The 18,187-nt window shown below is 35.9% G+C and overlaps 2 protein-coding genes, 1 long non-coding RNA gene, 3 other non-coding genes and 1 pseudogene across 9 annotated transcripts; 2 read left to right on the forward strand and 5 right to left on the reverse strand.

The window, feature by feature from the left end:
* The first annotated feature begins 1,424 nt into the window (after window positions 1–1,424).
* On the forward strand, window positions 1,425–5,046 carry LOC141811700 (putative zinc metallopeptidase EGY3, chloroplastic). The gene is made up of 6 exons (XM_074699736.1): window positions 1,425–1,973; window positions 2,076–2,273; window positions 2,874–3,098; window positions 3,241–3,479; window positions 3,592–3,746; window positions 4,633–5,046. The coding sequence occupies exons 1-6, from the start codon at window positions 1,425–1,427 to the stop codon at window positions 4,989–4,991; spliced, it is 1,725 nt and encodes a 574-aa protein (XP_074555837.1). The 3' UTR covers window positions 4,992–5,046.
* Window positions 5,047–8,040: 2,994 nt separating this feature from the next.
* Window positions 8,041–9,420, forward strand: LOC141811581 (squalene monooxygenase SE1-like; annotated as a pseudogene).
* A 1,562-nt stretch (window positions 9,421–10,982) lies between these two features.
* LOC141812031 (small nucleolar RNA snoR135) lies at window positions 10,983–11,131 on the reverse strand. The gene has a single exon (XR_012600228.1). It is a non-coding gene; the product is annotated as a small nucleolar RNA snoR135 (small nucleolar RNA).
* A 672-nt stretch (window positions 11,132–11,803) lies between these two features.
* LOC141811459 (uncharacterized) lies at window positions 11,804–14,105 on the reverse strand. 4 transcript variants are annotated; one of them, XR_012600178.1, is made up of 4 exons: window positions 13,981–14,105; window positions 13,064–13,135; window positions 12,147–12,257; window positions 11,804–12,048 (listed from the first exon to the last, which is right to left on the reverse strand). It is a non-coding gene; the product is annotated as an uncharacterized LOC141811459 (long non-coding RNA). The 4 variants fall into 4 exon arrangements; XR_012600176.1 differs by having other exon boundaries at window positions 11,804–12,257; XR_012600177.1 differs by having other exon boundaries at window positions 12,147–13,135.
* LOC141812028 (small nucleolar RNA snoR135) lies at window positions 11,909–12,055 on the reverse strand. The gene has a single exon (XR_012600226.1). It is a non-coding gene; the product is annotated as a small nucleolar RNA snoR135 (small nucleolar RNA).
* On the reverse strand, window positions 12,126–12,264 carry LOC141812032 (small nucleolar RNA snoR135). Its single transcript, XR_012600229.1, has one exon. It is a non-coding gene; the product is annotated as a small nucleolar RNA snoR135 (small nucleolar RNA).
* A 1,872-nt stretch (window positions 14,106–15,977) lies between the features above and the next one.
* LOC141811721 (transcription factor bHLH25-like) lies at window positions 15,978–17,233 on the reverse strand. The gene is made up of 4 exons (XM_074699764.1): window positions 17,110–17,233; window positions 16,598–17,017; window positions 16,156–16,515; window positions 15,978–16,070 (listed from the first exon to the last, which is right to left on the reverse strand). Exons 1-4 carry the CDS (start codon window positions 17,143–17,145, stop codon window positions 15,996–15,998), a joined length of 891 nt encoding a protein of 296 aa, XP_074555865.1. The 5' UTR covers window positions 17,146–17,233; the 3' UTR covers window positions 15,978–15,995.
* Window positions 17,234–18,187: the final 954 nt, after the last annotated feature.

The following is an 18,187-nucleotide window of genomic DNA, read 5'->3' on the forward strand; positions in this document are numbered from 1 at the left end:
AAAAAAGTATCTCATCCCAATCCTACCTATTTTATTTTTTTAAAATTATTTTTGTTTTTAACACTAGTGTAGCAGTTATAAAGATCATAATTGCTATATAATTGTAATAGTTAAGATTTTATAAATATTACACAATTATAGTAGTTATAGTAGTTATGATTTCGTAACTACTATAATTATACAGTTATAGCGACTATGATTTCATAATTATTACAATATAATATTGATTAGTATTTATCATAAATAAATTGTTTATATCAAGTTGATATAATATGATGTTGATTTGTGTTATTCAATATTGATTACAGATGAAACATTTATATTAGAAGAGTTATGAAATATAATTACTATAACACAGTATTATTAATATTGATCATAATTGAAGTGTTATTATAATATAATATTGATTAAGAATAAAATATATTATATTATAATAAGTATGAATTATAATTGTTCAAAGTTAAAGGGTACAGAAGAAATAAAATATTTATATTATAATAATTATAAATTGCAATGTAGCTACTATAACTTTTGAAAAAAAATAAAAAAAGAATGTCCCTTTAACGATTCCAACAAAAAAAAAACTTACTTTTAATTTTTGCCCAAACTATTGTTTCATTTTAAAAACATAGATAATTTTGATCAAAATTATATTATTTTAAAATTACTTTGATCAAAATTATTACATTGTGATAATTTTTTATAAAAGAAAAAACTTTGTAACTATCATCAAAAATTAAGTTGGTTTTGAAATCCGACAGGATTAATTAGTCAATAAACTAATCGAAGAATAAAAAAACTTAATCCAGTCCGGTTAATTTAATTTAGGGAAATGATTGATTAAAACAAACATTTACGCATTGATTTTAGAAAACAATACACAGTGTGATATGATGCTTCTCCCTAACCAAGGTCTCATCCATGCGTTAACTCACATGCTAATGTTGATTAATTTAGTGATTAGCCAAAGCGTGCAATTTAAATAGTGATTAGCAAAAGCATCACCGCATGTTACAGGAGTTGTTGGGCTTCGTGAAATAAACATATTATTATTTAGTGTGTGTTACACATTAATTATTCTATAATCGTTGTTTAGTTCCAAGAATAATTGTATTTATTTAATTATTATAGATTTAGAATTTTTTATTGCGCTCCGACATTATTTTAAAATCACAAAAAGATCCCAAAACAACAATAATAACAAATGTAGCTAATATATTAGTTGGGCCTAAACCGTGGGCCGTGTTGTGTCGGGCCGGGCCCATACAATGGAGTCGAGTTCTTCGTCCTATTGACACGTGGTATGGCTTCTCCCGCCTTCCGGATTCTTCCCTTTCGCCTTCCATGTCGCACTCGCGTTCTCCAATGAAAATGGGCGAAGGCCCTCACGCTTCTCTCTCAGAGAACTCGAACCTACTGCTTCAATGGCCTCTTCCCACTTCCTCCTCGCGTCTCTCCTTCAAACCCCTTCCCCTGTCCCAGTCTCTGTTCGCCCCAAGCTCCAGTCTTGGCAACCTCGCAGATTCTGGCTCCGGCTCAGCTCCCGCCGCAGAGATGGACGTCTGCCGATGTTCTCGGCCCAGGATCAGGAAGAACTGCCTAAGTCGTCTTCTTCTCCTGTTGCCGTCGCTACCGATGAGGTTGATGATAGCAGGCCGAATAAGGTAGTGGAAAGTGGGTCGGCGGTTGGTGAAGTCGCAGAGGGAAGAGAGCTGGATGAGGAGGTTCAGCAGCAGGAAGTGGATTGGAAGACGGACGAGGAGTTCAAGAAATTCATGAGCAATCCCTCCATAGAGGCTGCGATCAAGCTCGAGAAGAAGCGGGCTGAGCGGAAGCTTAGAGAGCTCGACAGGGAATCCGATACCAATCCCCTCACTCTGCCTTTGAGGATTCTGCTCAGGGATAGCCTAACCAAAGAGAAAGAGAGATTGGAGAAAGCAGAAGAGACATTCAAGGCTCTGGATCTCAACAAGGTAATAATTTAGTTCGAAAGAACAATTTTTTGCCTTGCAAACTCGAATTTAATAGTACCTTTGGGGAAAATGGACTCTTGAAATGGAATTGTGCATTTGCAGCTCAAGAACTGCTTTGGTTTTGACACATTCTTTGCTGTGGATGTTCGGAGGTTTGGTGATGGTGGTATTTTCATTGGCAATTTGAGGAGACCGATCGAAGAGGTCATGCCGAAGCTGGAAAAAAAGCTCTCTGAGGCAGCTGGCCGGGACGTGGTGTTGTGGTTCATGGAGGAGACGAAGGGCGACATAACCAAGAAGGTTAAATCAACTCAACTAAAATATAGCTTGCACCTATTTGCATTGTCCTTTTATGATTTGTATGATCATAGTAACTCCTGATAGCTTCTCTTTCAATTACTGTTGATTTCTTAACTTCTATATTCACTCATGGAACTTCTCCATTTGATTTAGACGAAGTCGTTCTAGAATAGTTTCTTCATCAAATCTGGTTTTATCATGTCCCAATTCCTTCATAAACCTCAATCCACTGCACCAAAAACATCTTCCTCTTTCCTTCTTCAAGCCAAAGAAAGCATTTGCACATTGTAGAAGTTAAGATAGGAAGGTTGAATATGTAGTTTTTGTGCAATGTTCAGAGAATCTGCTACAATAACATAGTCCCACTCAATTTTTTTTTCTTTTTTTAACAAGCACCAACAAAAAGGATCATGAAACTGCTGTAAGAGAGTAAGCATGAAACATGTAATTTGTTTAGTTAGGAAAATACCAGCAAAAAAAAAATGAAATGGTGAATAAGAGATTAAGTATGAGAAGTGTATTTTTGTTTACCATGTTTTCTCTGTGCATGAGTTTCATTATTCTACAGTATGTGTGGAATTTCAAATTGTTACTTTGTAGGTGTGTGTGGTGCAACCCAAAGCAGAAATTGATCTTCAATTTGAGTCCACAACACTGAGCACACCATGGGGTTATGTGAGTGCCATAGCACTGTGTGTTGCCACATTTGGAACCATAGCATTGATGAGTGGCTTCTTCCTTAAGCCCAGTGCTACTTTTGATGACTACATTGCAGATGTTCTACCACTTTTCAGTGGCTTTCTTTTGATCTTAGGTGTATCAGAGGTATGAGATCCATGTTTTGCTACATTGTCGGCTGCATGTTGAGTTCTAATTTGGATTGACATTTCTTCCTTGTTCTCCATTTGCTCACAAACACTGTACTTTTGCTGTCCATTATTATGGTAATGAAAGGTTTGCTTTACAGATTACAACAAGGGTAACAGCAGCTCGCTATGGTGTTAAACTCAGTCCATCATTCCTTGTGCCATCAAATTGGACTGGATGCATAGGGGTGATGAATAACTATGAATCACTACTGCCCAATAAACAGGCTCTATTCGACATCCCTGTAGCACGCACTGCCAGTGCCTATATAACATCACTAGCCCTTGCCATCACTGCTTTTGTAGTTGATGGTAGTTTCAATGGTGGAGACAATGCTTTGTAAGTATCTAATCTTTCTTCAAGGCCAAACATGTCTTTTAGTGAACTAGAGATCTTGTAAGATAACAGTATTGTTAACTCATTTTTTTCTTCTCTTTTTCTCCTGCCGCAGATTTATCAGGCCACAATTCTTCTATAACAATCCACTTCTTTCATTCATTCAACTCGTGATAGGACCTTATGCTGATGAATTGGGCAATGTACTACCAAATGCAGTTGAAGGGGTTGGAGTACCTGTTGATCCTCTTGCTTTTGCTGGACTTTTAGGTATGTTGGTTCTTCTAGTTAGTTGTTAAGCTTTCCTCACTGATTCAATTAATGAATGGGTCAAGTTTTCTTCGAGTATTAATATGCTTTAGTATAGCTTTAAGATATATGTGATTTATTGACATAGCCAACTATAATGAAAATTATACTTGAGGAACGTTTAGGAATTGAATGAGAATCAAAATGAAAATAATTATACAAGTAAAATTAATAACCCAACTCCAACTTCTGGCTTTAAAGTACCTAACAATTTTGGGGGTGTCAATGACATTCTCATTCACCATGAAAACTCTTAGAAGTCTAAGGGTTTATTTATTTGGGTGGAAAATTGAGTGGATGGATTAGGGGTGCAAACGAACCAAATAATAGTATAAAAACATTGATATTCAAGTTCGAGCTTGAAAAATACATGTGATATTTAAATTCGATTCAAAGTTCAAAAATACAAATAATTTTGGCTCAAGCTCCATTCGAAATGGAATTTGAGCTCAAATTCGATTTAAATAGTTCAATCCTTGATTCGAGCAGAACTGAGAATTGAATTATAGTTCGAAATAGTTCAAATTCATATTGATCAAATGGATCGTGCTGAGTGAGTGAACTTGTCCAATCAAACAAGTTAGTCTAATTGGGCAAGAAATTATCCCCTCACTCATGTTCATTAGTGCCTTTTATTTTTTCATCCTCAGAGGAAACAAATCAGAAATTTCTTCTAGATCTCTAGAACCTTGATGGCTGCTTAGCTTACTCAGAATTTTATCAATCCTCTAGATTGCCTCACCTCAATTTGTCTTCTCATTCTACCAATCATCACTTGTGTTCTCACTTTGGCATTTGAAAAGCAAGCAGTGCTATATGACAATCAATATATGGTGGACTGGTGCAGGAATAGTTGTGACATCCTTGAATCTACTACCATGTGGAAGGCTTGAAGGCGGGCGCATCGCACAGGCTCTTTTTGGAAGGCGTACCGCAGCCGTATTATCGTCCGCGACATCCTTGCTCCTCGGAATCGGTGGCCTCAGTGGCAGTGTGCTCTGTTTAGCCTGGGGCTTATTTGCTACATTCTTCCGCGGCGGGGAAGAACTGCCTGCCAAGGACGAGATCACTCCGTTGGGCGAAGACCGTTACACTTGGGGTTTCATCTTGGCCTTCATTTGCTTCCTCACCCTCCTTCCAAATGGAGGTGGCACATTCTCCAGCTCCTTTTTTAACCAGCCCTTCTTCAGAGGAGATGTCTATTAGTCTATTAGCTGAGGCACTGCCTCATGTGTATCTTCTTTCTTTCTTTCTTTCTTTCTTTCTTTCTTACTTAATTTTGTCATGTCTCTGTAAAGTAAAATACAGATGATGCAAGGAGACCCATCAAAACTAATGATGTTGTCCATGTTAAAACAAATAATATGCAAATCAACTTTCTCATTTGCATGCATAATCTTTGTTTAATGTTTAAGATTTTTGAACTAAATGATTTTCATAATGAAATATTTAAAATAACATATATCTTGATTCATAATGATCTTCAAGTGGGAAGAAAATCAAGCCCCTTGAGATAATTACATTTAGCTTTTTTTTACAATCTTTTATTTACATATTCCATTAATACATACATTCATTTATCTTTTAAATGAATCTCAATTAAAAACAATGATATAAAATAAAATATTTAAAACGTTGATTATTAGAGCTTCAGGATTCATACAATGGACTATGCATATTAATTTGACAGAATTTTCTGATTTCTGTCCAAAATAAAATAAAATAAAATTCATATTAAATGTTCGGCACTTTACCAAACGAATACCTAAATTTTAAGATTTTTAAAATTATTAAAGATGCACTACATTTTAATTTTTTAACAAAGTAGGTATTTTTTTCTCAAAATTCCTTTTTCATCTATTTTAGACTCAAATTAAAATAAAAATCTAATTTTTAACTAAATCGAATCAAAATAAAGAAAATTTATATTTATATTATCCATTTCATTTTGAGTGATCTTTTTAATTTATTAATTATTTTTTTTTAAAATAAGCTTTTTAAATATATAATGAATTTTGATAAAAAAAATTTATTGATGATGCTAAAGAGTTTAATTTTATTCTAAATTTAAGTGTTACGCTTGATGGTCCTCTAAATTTATCTATTTTTTATTTTGTATGCTTTAATAAAAAGTATAAAATTATATTAAAAATATTAATAAATTATTTTTATAAATTTTAATTTTTAATATATAATTATAAGAGAAAAAAGGAAAAGTGAAACAAAATTAATAAAACGAAAAATAATTTAAAAAATAAAATAAAAGTTATTTATTTCATTGAGACTTTTATACAAAATTATTGATGACTTGAAAAATATGAGATTTATATAAATTAATATTGTTTACAATTAAATGACCTCTTAAATTTATTTATAATTTAAAAAAATGATCTTTTAAAGTCCATTAATAAGTTTTAATCAAAAATTTATAACTCTAATGGTGGAAAATCAAGTGGTTTGTTCTAATAATTCTTTTTCACTCTTTTAAGTTTTATTACACCTAAAAACTTTTGACTCATGATTCTATCTGCCTAAAAAAAATATTTAAAAATTTTATTTATCTTATGGCGTAGTATTATTTCTGAGATGGACATCTATGATAAATCTCAGTCAGTCTCATGGATTCAATCTCTAGGGGTGGCCCGTCCGGTGCTATGGAAGTTTCCCACCAACCACCAGGGTAAATCGGAAAGCGCATACGACGGCTAATCCAGATGTCCAGCCCGTCTGGTCCTACGGAAGTTTCCCACCGACCACCAGGGTAAATCGGGAAGCGCATACGGCGGCCAATCCAAATGTCCAGCATCCTTTGATTGCATTTTCCATTTTGAGAAAAATTTTTGTAAATACGCCGTAGCTGGGGATCGAACCGCAAGTCCCTAGGTCACAACCCGGATGTCCTACCGTTGTACCATTGCCCCGGGGACGAGATGGACATCTATAATTCACTTTAAGATAGCACCAATAATTTTTTTTTTATACTTTTCTGATCCTGTCAGTGCTAAAGGTTTAGAATTTCAAAAACATGAATCTAGAGAAGTCAATTCAACACAAACAAGATCTAATAAGTTTTTTTTTGCTCGCTTAAGTCTCACCATACCAAAAAACTTTTGATTCATAATCTCCATAAGTAAAGAAAGCTAAATTTTTAAAATAATTTTTTTTTAAATAGATAGGGATCATGAATTATGAATTTTGGAGCATTGTGAGATTAAGATAGTGGAACCTATTAGATAAAATTTGGATTAAATATAAAATTAAAATTAAAAAAATTAGAGGTTTATCACAAAGGTAAATTTAAAATAAAATTGAGTTATTTAAAATTCTAAATGAAATAATTAAATTTTTTATTTTTTTATCTTGATTCCGTTCAGTACAATTTGGTTAAAGTAAGAAAATTAATTTTTTTAATTTTATTTTAGGTTTGAAATAGGCAAAAGAGATATTTTGGAAAAGAAATATGTCTTTGGATGATAAATAAATAAATAAGAAAAATAAATAATACCGTTCAATTATATTGAGTTAAATTTATTTTCCTTCCTATAAAATAAACATGATAGTCATTTTCTAAATTCTTTTCTTTACAAATTACAGATGCACTAATTTAAAATATTTTTTATTTATTATAAACATATAAATTTTATTGTTTTTAAATTCATTTTTATTTATTACAAATGCATTGAATATTTTTAAATTTATTTTCATTTGCACATGATTTAATTCCTTATCTCTATCATTTTAAAAAAAAAGTCTTTAATGAAATAATTAAGTTTTTATTTTTTATTTTAATTTTAAGTCAGGTTTAATTTTTTTAAAAAATAGTTTTTTAATTTGAGAATTAGATGCATGAAGAGGATATTTTTAGAAAAAAATATACACCCTTTGATAAAAACTAAAATATTATATACCCTTTTGTAATATTTCAAAATCTGTCGGTGCCCTTTGTTAAAATATAGTTAAATGTTTTTGGACTTTGGTAAAAAATCAAAAGCATGTCTTTTAGTTTTTATTATTATCATTAAAGACGTCTCATTTTTTTTAAATAAAAGGCACGATTTTAAAAATATCTTTATAGTAATTTTAATCAAAGTTGCTTGGTTAAAATTAAAATTATTTTAAAATTAATCAATATCGGTTTAAATATTTATTAAAGCTGTTTAAATTTCCTCAAAAGTAAAAGCGATCTATTTCAATTAAAATTGATCAAATATTATTAAACAGTCTGGTATCATCGACGTGTACTTCATCGCTCTGAATGCATATTGAAAAAATGAAGCAGGGAACAGTCACGTCCTTGATTGAAGAAAATGGAACATTTGAGAGAGTATGTGACGGTTCCTTCTCAAATTTGAGACGGATTCTCGTTCTCCAAAGGTAAAAGAAGACACAAAGTTCCGCCCCTTGTTCTTATTGATTATTATCATGCTACTTCTTTACAACTTTCATTTATATTTATATTCTATTTTCATATCGATCATTCTAACAATTTATTTATTTATCTATCAATATCTATTTTCTTAGGTGCATGTGCCTTCTTGCTTTGTCGGTATGGTTCTTGACAATTGTCAGCTTCCATTTCCCAACCACGGCCATGTCATCTTAGGAGACCTTTCAGTGAAGTTCGTTGTCTGGTCGATGTGCCTGGAAACAAGATACCTACTGTGGCTCCTCAGGTACTTCAGATTTACACGAATGGAAATACATGATACGTTACTCCCACACCGTAATTAATTCCTGTAAAAATCACATGATTTGATCGAATCAGGTTCCAACTGAACTGCATGATCCTTTTATTGAGGCCATTGATAAAGGAAGCTTTAGGTCTATGCCAAACAAAAGGATGACGGCCGGCCGCTCCACATCCTACACCAGGAGCCCTTGTCCGATATTGTTGTGCTTCCTGACCTCCTGAGGCCCATCCCTAATCTCCATGATGCAGCTTCTCTTTGCAAATACCTGGAATCCATCTACACCTTAAGGAAAGTAAAAGAATATTACTATGCTAGTCACTGCCATTTTGTTTGTTTGTTTGTTTCAGACCTGTGGACGTTTTGAAAGATCAGTTTTCTTTGCAGACCGTGGCTTCTACGATAAACACGTTGGCAAACGCCTTGTACAGGGTATTCCGTCTCTCATCTGACAGAACTAGGAGTGAAATGCGCCAAGCCTGTTTCGACTACCTGAGCCACTCATTGTAGGTGTCTATTCGAGCGGACCCAACTCATTGTATGTGTTTATTCAAATGGACCGATCGGCTTACTCTCCGGTCTTAATCCTCATCCGATGAGTATGACTCACTTCCTTGCTATTGTGATCTATGGGGTTGGTCGGTTGCTTTTACCATTTCCGTCGCTCAAGAATTTGTGAATTGGAGCTAGATTGATTTTTGTAAGTAATAAACTTTCCAAATCGATCAATGTAGCCGCCACTTATCCTTCCTCTTTGATTGGAGATTTTAGGATTTCGATTTGACATCGTCCTTACTCTTTGATTCCAGAGTGCATCATGTATAATTTTCCCTATCATAAAGGTGGAAGAAGGGGTCAGGCAAATGTTCTTCCCTGCAACTGTTCCTGCATTATGGAGGTCCTCCATCCAACTGAGTTGTGTTTACCTATTTGGCCAAATGTCATAATTGCTAAGAAGCTCGAGCTACTCTTAACGAGTTGAGAGTTAGAGGGTTAATAATTGTGCACAATCTGCAACTGTCTGTTGAGCTGAACCTGGGAAAAATCTTTAAAATATGTTAAGAGGTTTAAGAATTTTAACTCTTAGCATTTAACCCTTTAATTAGACTCCATTGACTGGAATATATGGAAATAATGGCTCTCAGCTCCAATGAAGTAATCTCCCATTTCTATCTCATTATTATTTTGTTGAGAAACTTGACGGCGTATTTTCCGTTGAACTAAAATGGGTGGCTATCCAGTTCATTGACTTTGGGTTATTGAGGAGTTATAAAAGAAGAGGAAGGTGAATGATCTTGTGGATGCGATGAACTTGGCTCCAGGTTATAATCTGTTAATAATGGAAACGCAGCTGATCTGAACGAATTATTCACAGAATGAACCTTTCAATCTGCATACACTGGCATGTAAGGTACTACTATTGATGGGTTAACAATGGCCTTCTAATGTCCTTAGTGAGCCCGGGGTAATGAACTAATGATGGTCCGGAAATGGACTGAGCTGGCTAACGGGCGAAGTCCTTATTCAGTGAGCCCTAAAGGACTACTGCTGTATCTCCAATGATCAAACTGGGCTGACGGAGGCTATCTTATACAGACAATGCACTACATGTCAGCCTCTGATAGGTTAGAGATCTCTAATGGGCGTACGATATGCTACAGCTGTTCATCTAATGGACTGGGAATGAAAGTGCTACAGATGGACATCTATGGAGGGGCCTCAAATATGTTTGAAAAAACAGCTTTAACGGCCTGGTATGTTACTACTAATGGGTTGTCAATAGGCTACTCGTGGGCAACTAACTGCCCAGTTATATGCTTCTTAAGTGAGTATAAGACATCATTATTTGGGCTTCAAGAGGCTTTCCTCTGCTCGATACATCAATATGCTTTCCTCTGGACCTTGAAGAGGCCGTTACATATGGGATTTCTGTGTCATTAAGATCTTTTGTTAATGCACCTCTAGTGGGCCGCCAAGACGTCATCATTTGGGCTATATAAATGGGCATATAAGATGCTGATAAAAAAATAGCCTTTATACCGGCCAGGGATTTGTTCAATTGACAGGCTATACGAAGAGTTGGAAGCCAGTAAAATCATCTGCAATCCTAGAGCTTGCGCTTGATATCTAAATGGCGCTGAACGAGCAACAAAGGGCCTCGTCGTTGCCGACCTAATTGCCGGTTACTGAAGAACCACTAAATCCACCGCTCTGAGGTAGATCACATTTTGCATTAAAAATATCTTTGAATTGTTTTTTAAAATCTGCAGTTACGAACCAAAATGCAGTATCAAGCAATGTATAAAAGAAATGTACAGATGACAAATAATTAGTACAAAGTATACTTGTGCCGTTAACTCAATAACATGGTTGCAATTGTATAGGAGGAAAATAGAGGATCACATGTAGGGAAGCCAGCTATGTTCTACTTAACCATTCAATTCATGGTCTCAAACACATACCTTAGCAAGCCCAAAAGAAGAAAAACAAAACCAATGATGTTGAGGTGAAATATGAGGAAAATGATTGTTGAAACTGCATAAAAATTAGAGTCAGCCCCAACTGCCCATTTGCCCCAGAAATCACTATCGCAGGAACCACTTTCGGCTAGAAATGCATTGCAGATGAGCATTACACCGATTGACACTTTCCTGCCTACAGCCCACAAATCAAGAAGCTAAAGCCACACCAGATAAAGCCCACAAATCAAGAATCACTTTAAATCTAGACATTAGTTGGAAATATTAGGGGGGGGGGGGGGGGGGGGGGGGGGGGGGGGGGGGGGGGGGGGGGGGGGGGGGGGGGGGGGGGGGGTATTGCTTTGACGATGAAAATGAGAAACCTACAATGAGTGAGAAGGACCAGGTAGTTCTAACACCCAAAATCTTAAATTTGTTCTTTGGCTATTACATAGATAATATAACAGTTAACCAAAAAATTGTAACGATATGATACTATTGCATTATACATTGAAAACTACCTTGGTGATATTAAATAGAGAAATATCAAAACACCAAAAGAACAAGCAATAATCAATTGTGCTCGAGTTGGAAAATATGAGGGAAATGATTATGGTGAATGAGGTTTCATCCCAACTGCCCATTTGCCCCAAAAAACGACTATGGCAGGAAAATCTTATAAAAAAAGCATTATATGCCTGCCTTTGAGCGCATCGAGTCAACAAAGAAAACATGTGAAAATTTTCATTGAAATTGAGCCAACGAAAATATTTGAAAACTTATGATGCTTTTGAGAGAGTGATCGAATCTGAAGAAGAAAAAAATTGATTGAAGAGACAAGAAAGCTGTTAGGAGCAAGTGCTCCTAGTCGTTACCTCAAAACCCAAATTTTTGCCATGAGAGCTTGTCTTGGTCAATTAAAGAGAAGAAACATCAAATACCAAAAGATCAACAAACAAAAATCAATGATAGTTAGGAATATAAGGAAAATGATTGTCGAGACACCCGATCAAATAAGGTTTGTCCCAACTGCCCATTTGCCCCAAATTGTTCTGGCAGGAAACACTTTCGACAGGAAATGCATTGCAAAGAAGCATTACGCCGATACACACTATCCTGCATTGATTGCACGGAATGATCAAAGAAAACACAAAACAGATTGAGAATCTCTTTAAAATGAAGCGATGATAGGAAATGTTAAAATAAATAATAACTGAAAACTAGGAAACACTTCCCAACTGCCCATTTGCCCCAGATTGTTCTGGCAGAAAACACTTTCGATAGGAAATGCATTGTAAATAAGCATTACGCCAATACACACTATCCTGCATTTGATTGCATGGAATGATCAAAGAAAATACAAAACAGATTGAGAATCTCTTTAAAATGAGGCAATGATAGGAAATGTTAAAATAAATAACTGAAAACTATGAAACACTTTGATCAAGATAAGGATCATAAAAGATCGTTCACCAATTCAAACTACCCTTCATTTGACTGCATGGTATTATCAAATAAACACAAGACAGATAGAGAATCTTATTAAATCATGCATAGGAAATATTGAAGTAAATAAATAAAAATTGAAAACAGACTCTTAGCTATTGGTACAAAAAAATGGGCTTATATATATCTTAATCGATTTCAAATACTTCATGACTTAAGCATGCATCTAAAAACACAAACCAAATTCACAAAAATAACAAGTCAACAACCAAAAATATCCAAAAATAAAGACGAAGTAACAAGAACGAATGATGTTTCTTGAGTTGGAATATGAAGAAAATGATTATCAAGACACCAATTAAACATTACAGTGCAACCCAACTGCCTATTTGCAATGAGAATGCATTATAAAAGAGCATTACGTTCATGCAATATTACGCCTTCAGTTGCATTCGTTTCATCAAAGTAAGCCCAAAACCAAATGAAGAATCTTGTTGAAATTAAACCAATGATTGGAAATAATTTAAAACAGTGAAACTTTACAATTCTTTCAAGGAAATCTATAACATTGCGTAAAAAAAGGCTAAAGACTGACAAGCTAATATTTCTGATATCATCTAACTGTAAGAAATCTATGACAGTACTAGAATTATGTGCCCAATAACCCTCTAAAACAAATATGTACCTTGTCTTCAGCAAGTAATGGAAGACGAAACAGGATTTCAAAGGACTATGTATCATCTGCCATGACAGCAAACTACGAAATCCCCCGCTCAAGGTATTAGTCGCTAACCAAACAAAACAAACAATATAGATACGTGCAACTGGAAAACTAAAACAGAAAAAGGGCAAAATAAAAAAAATGGGGATTACAAGCCAAAGGCTTGCTTATAGTTAACAGCTTGCTAAATCAAATATAATAGTGTTATAGTGCACTGGATGTCAGCCAAAGGCTACGCATTAGATTAACAGCCACAATGCTGCGGAGATAAAGCGAACAAAACGTGAGAACTAGATGATCGACGGATAATGATGAAGGAATCGAGATTTCTGGAAGCAGATTAGAGATTGTCGAAGACCAAGCGTTATCAATCGATAAAATCGTTATCAATGGAGGTGAACGAAGAAAAAGGATGGATCCGACAATGCCACCGATTTAAATCAAACCTAGTGTTGTAGCAGCTTGCTGAATCAAATCTAGTACTGGCACAGTCAACTGTACATCAGCCAAAGGGTACGCCTTAGATTCACAACCTCAGTGCTCCAGAGATAAAGCCGACGACCCGCGAGGGCTAGAAGATCCGACGGAAAACGATGAAGGAAAGCGCTAGAACCGAGATCTCTGAAAGCAGAATAGAGATTGCCGAAGAAAGAGGATTAACGAGCGCTAGATTCGAAATCAATAAAAGCATAATGGAGATCGACGAAGAATAAGGATGGATTCGACAATGCCACCGATTTAAATAACAGATAGTATGAACAAGAAAACAAACACAGATGTGGAAACTTGAAGATCGACGGAAAATGATGGACGAAACTGCTAGAATCGAGATCCACGAAAGAAGAAGGGAGATAGACCAGGAACAAGGAAGGAATACCCACCATGTTCGTGGACCTACGGAGTATAACCACGACGGCGGCGCTAAAAACCTAACCTCCGATGCGTTTCTCTACGCCTGCTCTGGGGTTTTTATGGCCGCCTTGAGTGCCCTAGGGCGCTTCTGGAAGGTTCGACGTCCTCATCAAGCGGATTGCGTTTGGCATTGCATATAGTCACGGATATATCTTACCAATTTAAATTAAATATTTATAGCTTTATGTTATATATGATTTTGCAAAATTAATATGAATTCTTTGACGGCATCATTCTTTTAAACTTCCTCTTAAATTTTATTAATACTAAAATACTTTATAATTTTTTAATTTCCTATTAAAATATTAGTAAAAAATATTTTGAATAATAATTTGAAAAAGTAAAATAGCCATTTCTAATCTTAAATAATAGGCATTTTAATAGCAAAATAGAAACGTTAGGGTGGTTTAATATTAATAAAATATGAGAAAATTAGAAAAAGGTTATCCTATGTTGATAATTTTTTAAAAAAATACAAAATAGCAAATATATATTATTTATAAATTTACATATTATCATTAATTGTTAGGATTTAGTTAAGAAAGTCAAGATCTAATTCAAGCGAAGACGACACGTCAAACATTATCCCCGACTTCAAAGTCATATTAGCTTAGTTCGAGGCTTGATTCTTCAACCAACTCAACTAGGCATTTGCCCGAGCTCCACTCTTGTGCTCTGTGTCCGAGCTCCCCGTCCTAGCTCGGTGCTCGAGCTCCTGGTCAACTCAACACTCAATCCCTCTCAAGGCTCAACTCCTATTCAGCACCTGACTTCGAGACCAACCAACCCCGCAACCTACTCAGCTGGGCAATCGCCCGAGCTCTCCATTCTAGCTCAATGGTCGAGCTCCGACTCGACCCCTTGGTCAACCAACCTTGTAGTCTACTTGATGCTCAACTGGCTCCATTCCTGAGTGAATCCATGATCTCCTAGATAGTGATCTCCTCCTCAGTCAACTCAACTCGACTGAATCCTACTCCTAAGCAGTCCTACTCCTTTCACTCTATCACTCAGCTTGTCAGATCGTCAAAATGACACATGGAATAATAAAGTATGTGATGATAGTTCACCTACCCCATTAATACAACGTGATTTAACATGACATGGTTTGGGACTGTACCAAACATGGGTGATAGGATCCTTAACTACTACGACAATGGGCTATTCTCCTTATCAAAGATAAGACATCTCATCTGATGACTCTATATAATGATTTTGCTTCTCGCAAGCATAGGTACGCGCACATACACACACAACTAACATTTTCTCCTCCTATATTTTTGGATCTTCTTCTCTATCTCCAATTTGCGTTCTGATTTGAATGTCGAAGCGGTTAAGCTAGAGCACTTTCCGCCTCTTTTCTCATCTCCTTTCTCTTTGCATGCTGATAAGAACTCCACCGTCTGTGGATTTTATATGAATTCACCATCATCAACTGATAACCCATCCATAGATAATCTCAAACAAGAATATTAATGATTGTAATGAATACAATCTCGAGCATTTTACGATGATTCAACCAAATTTCCACAAGATTAGCGTAATATCTTCTCCAAAAAATATATACAAATGAGAATTATTCATATGAACCTTAAAGAAAGGATTATTACACAGTTCTAAAACAGGCATTCTTATTTTCCAGAGATTAAAGAAAAACACCACCTCTTTTTCCTCTCAGTTAAGCTTCATTCATGGAACTACTAATCGTTTTATAAAGAAAGGCTTGAAGGAAGGGGAAGATAAGAAATGGTTTTTAAAAGTCAACCTCCCATGGAGGTCCTAAAAAAACACTAGTAGCGAAAGACAGATAAAAAATGGCATTCTTCTCCTTTAGAACATGATTAAGTAGCTTAACCATGCAAAAAGTAGAGAGAAGAAAAAAGATCATCAACTGAAAAGGACAGCAAAAACTAGAGAGGAGAAAATGGTCGAATGATTTCACATGGGAGATAACAGTTAAAAAGGTAATGAACATTCTTCTTCATCACTTGAGTTGTGTGCAAGCCGAGCTCAATTGCTTCACAAAATCCTCGACTGTCATGGAGAATTCCTCATCCATCTGTTGATAAGCGCCAGGAAAATTCAAGTTAATTGCACTTAAAAAGATGCACGGGAAAGCGAAATGACCAGGTGAGGAATCTTGCCTGAGCCATTACTGTGATGTCAAGAGAAGATCTAGTGAAAGCCATGACGCTGGTGCTGGTCACAGAAAGATGAAGCTTCTCAATCTCCGAAATGGCTCTCACCAGTGCTCCCTTGTGGTTTTCGCAGTGAATCTTGATCAAAATGGACTTGGCACAAACCCTGGCTTCGATCTGCGGAAGAGACTCGCCATGGCTCTCGCTGCTCGACGAGCTATCGCCGTAATTACAAAGACGAGACTTCTTCAACAAAACTGCAGACTCAATGCACCTTTTTGCGACTTGATCTTCCAGACACTGCACCTTCTCCTGGAGCTGCTTCAGGTACTCGATGGCATCCCCAAGAACAGAGGCCTTGTCCATCTTTTGCATCCGAAAGTTGGAGAAGCATCGATGTCAGCTATCTTGTAAAAGACAAAAACTTTGTACCATTTTGTTTCGTTACCTTCTTTAAGCCTGGAATAATCGCAGAGAGCGCGACAAAATGCTGGCTGAGTTTCTCCCTTCGCTTCCTCTCAGCCAAGAGATGCTCCTGATTATGAGAGGCCGTTCTTCCCCTCTTGGGTCCTTGTCCAAGCATGGTGTCGAAGCTCCTCTTCGAGTCGCCTTTCGCAACCAACACGTCCATCTCTTCTTCGTAGAAAGTCAAATCCGGCCTGCCGAACGATAGAATCGTCGGGCCTGACGCAGCTGCATCCGGCAGCGGAGCAGAGTTGAGCTCGGTGGTGGTGGTGGTGGAAGAACTCCAGCTCCTAGTTTTGGCCGTCTTTTGGGGCCTCAATTCTAGATGCTGCGCTGCATTGAACTCGTGGTCGAGTGCAGTCAACTCCCACTGATCAAACAGGCTGTGATCCATCATCATTCCCTGCAAGTTCCACCAAAAAGAAACAAATGATTTTCACTCATTCAAACTTCACAATGCAAAACAATTAATGGACCTGAATCCTTAGTCCTCACCATATCATCATAGAATGAAGATGCTAATGCTTCCATGGCGAGAGATTGAAGCAGAGCAGAAAATACGCCCTCCCGGTTTTGTGGAAGAAGAGAAGAGTGAGTTCTTTCCTTGTACCTTCAGATTCAAAGGGTTCTTACTTCATGAACACTGTTGTTTTGGAGGCTCCGAGGCCTACCTAATATAGAGAATGGGGACTCCTCTCTTTCTGACTTTCTGTCTCCTCTCCATTATTAGGTCGTCCTTGCTTAATTCTTGCCACGGCTGGCACAATAATTTATCTTCCTGAAGAAAAATGGATGGTCCTTGTTTGGAGACTGTTCTGTTTGTTCTGCTGCGCGTAGCTAGAACGAGTAAACTACACACAGGAGAACGGATTAGAATAAAGAGGAGGAACGAGAGGAGAAACAGAGAGCCTTTTACCACATGGAACATGCATTTGAAAGCACAATAGGTCACGAGGAAATTGACTCTGCAAACCCCTGCCCTCCATCTTTTCGTCTCATCGTAATCCTGCGTCTCCACGTTCACGAAGCTCGGCATGGCCGAAAGTCAACTTCCAGAGCGTCCGCGTTTGATCTCTTAGAAATAAAATATATATTTTGTTGATTGCTTAACCATTAGATTTCTTTTGTATGAACCAAATAAAAATTATTTTAGTCAAATTCTCATTCATAATCCTTATTTTTTAAGTACAACTCCAATATAATATAAGATTTTTGGAGAAGTTTGTGAAATAAAAAAAAATTGAATAAAAAAATTCGAACCATTATGGGTGCAAGGATTGAGGTTTTTATTTTAAGATAATAGTGAAATTTCAAAGTTATTCTTTTATTTAATTTTAAATTAGAAATGTGGATAAGACCATACAATTAATGATATATTTTATCTTTATTTTTTCTTTAAAAATATAATTAATGAATATTTTGTACGACGGTTAAAATGATTTTTATTTTTATTTTACATATATATATATATGTATTTGACCATTTTATAAAAAAATATGAATTTGACAGTTGCAAATGATAAATTATTAGTCATTACATAAATAAATATATTTATTTTATTTTTTCATTCAAA

The sequence above is a fragment of the Curcuma longa genome, chromosome 17 (assembly GCF_044706935.1).
Source record: "Curcuma longa cultivar G26 ecotype Majalengka, Jawa Barat chromosome 17, ITB_CL_G26_1.1, whole genome shotgun sequence".
Lineage (NCBI taxonomy): Eukaryota > Viridiplantae > Streptophyta > Magnoliopsida > Zingiberales > Zingiberaceae > Curcuma > Curcuma longa.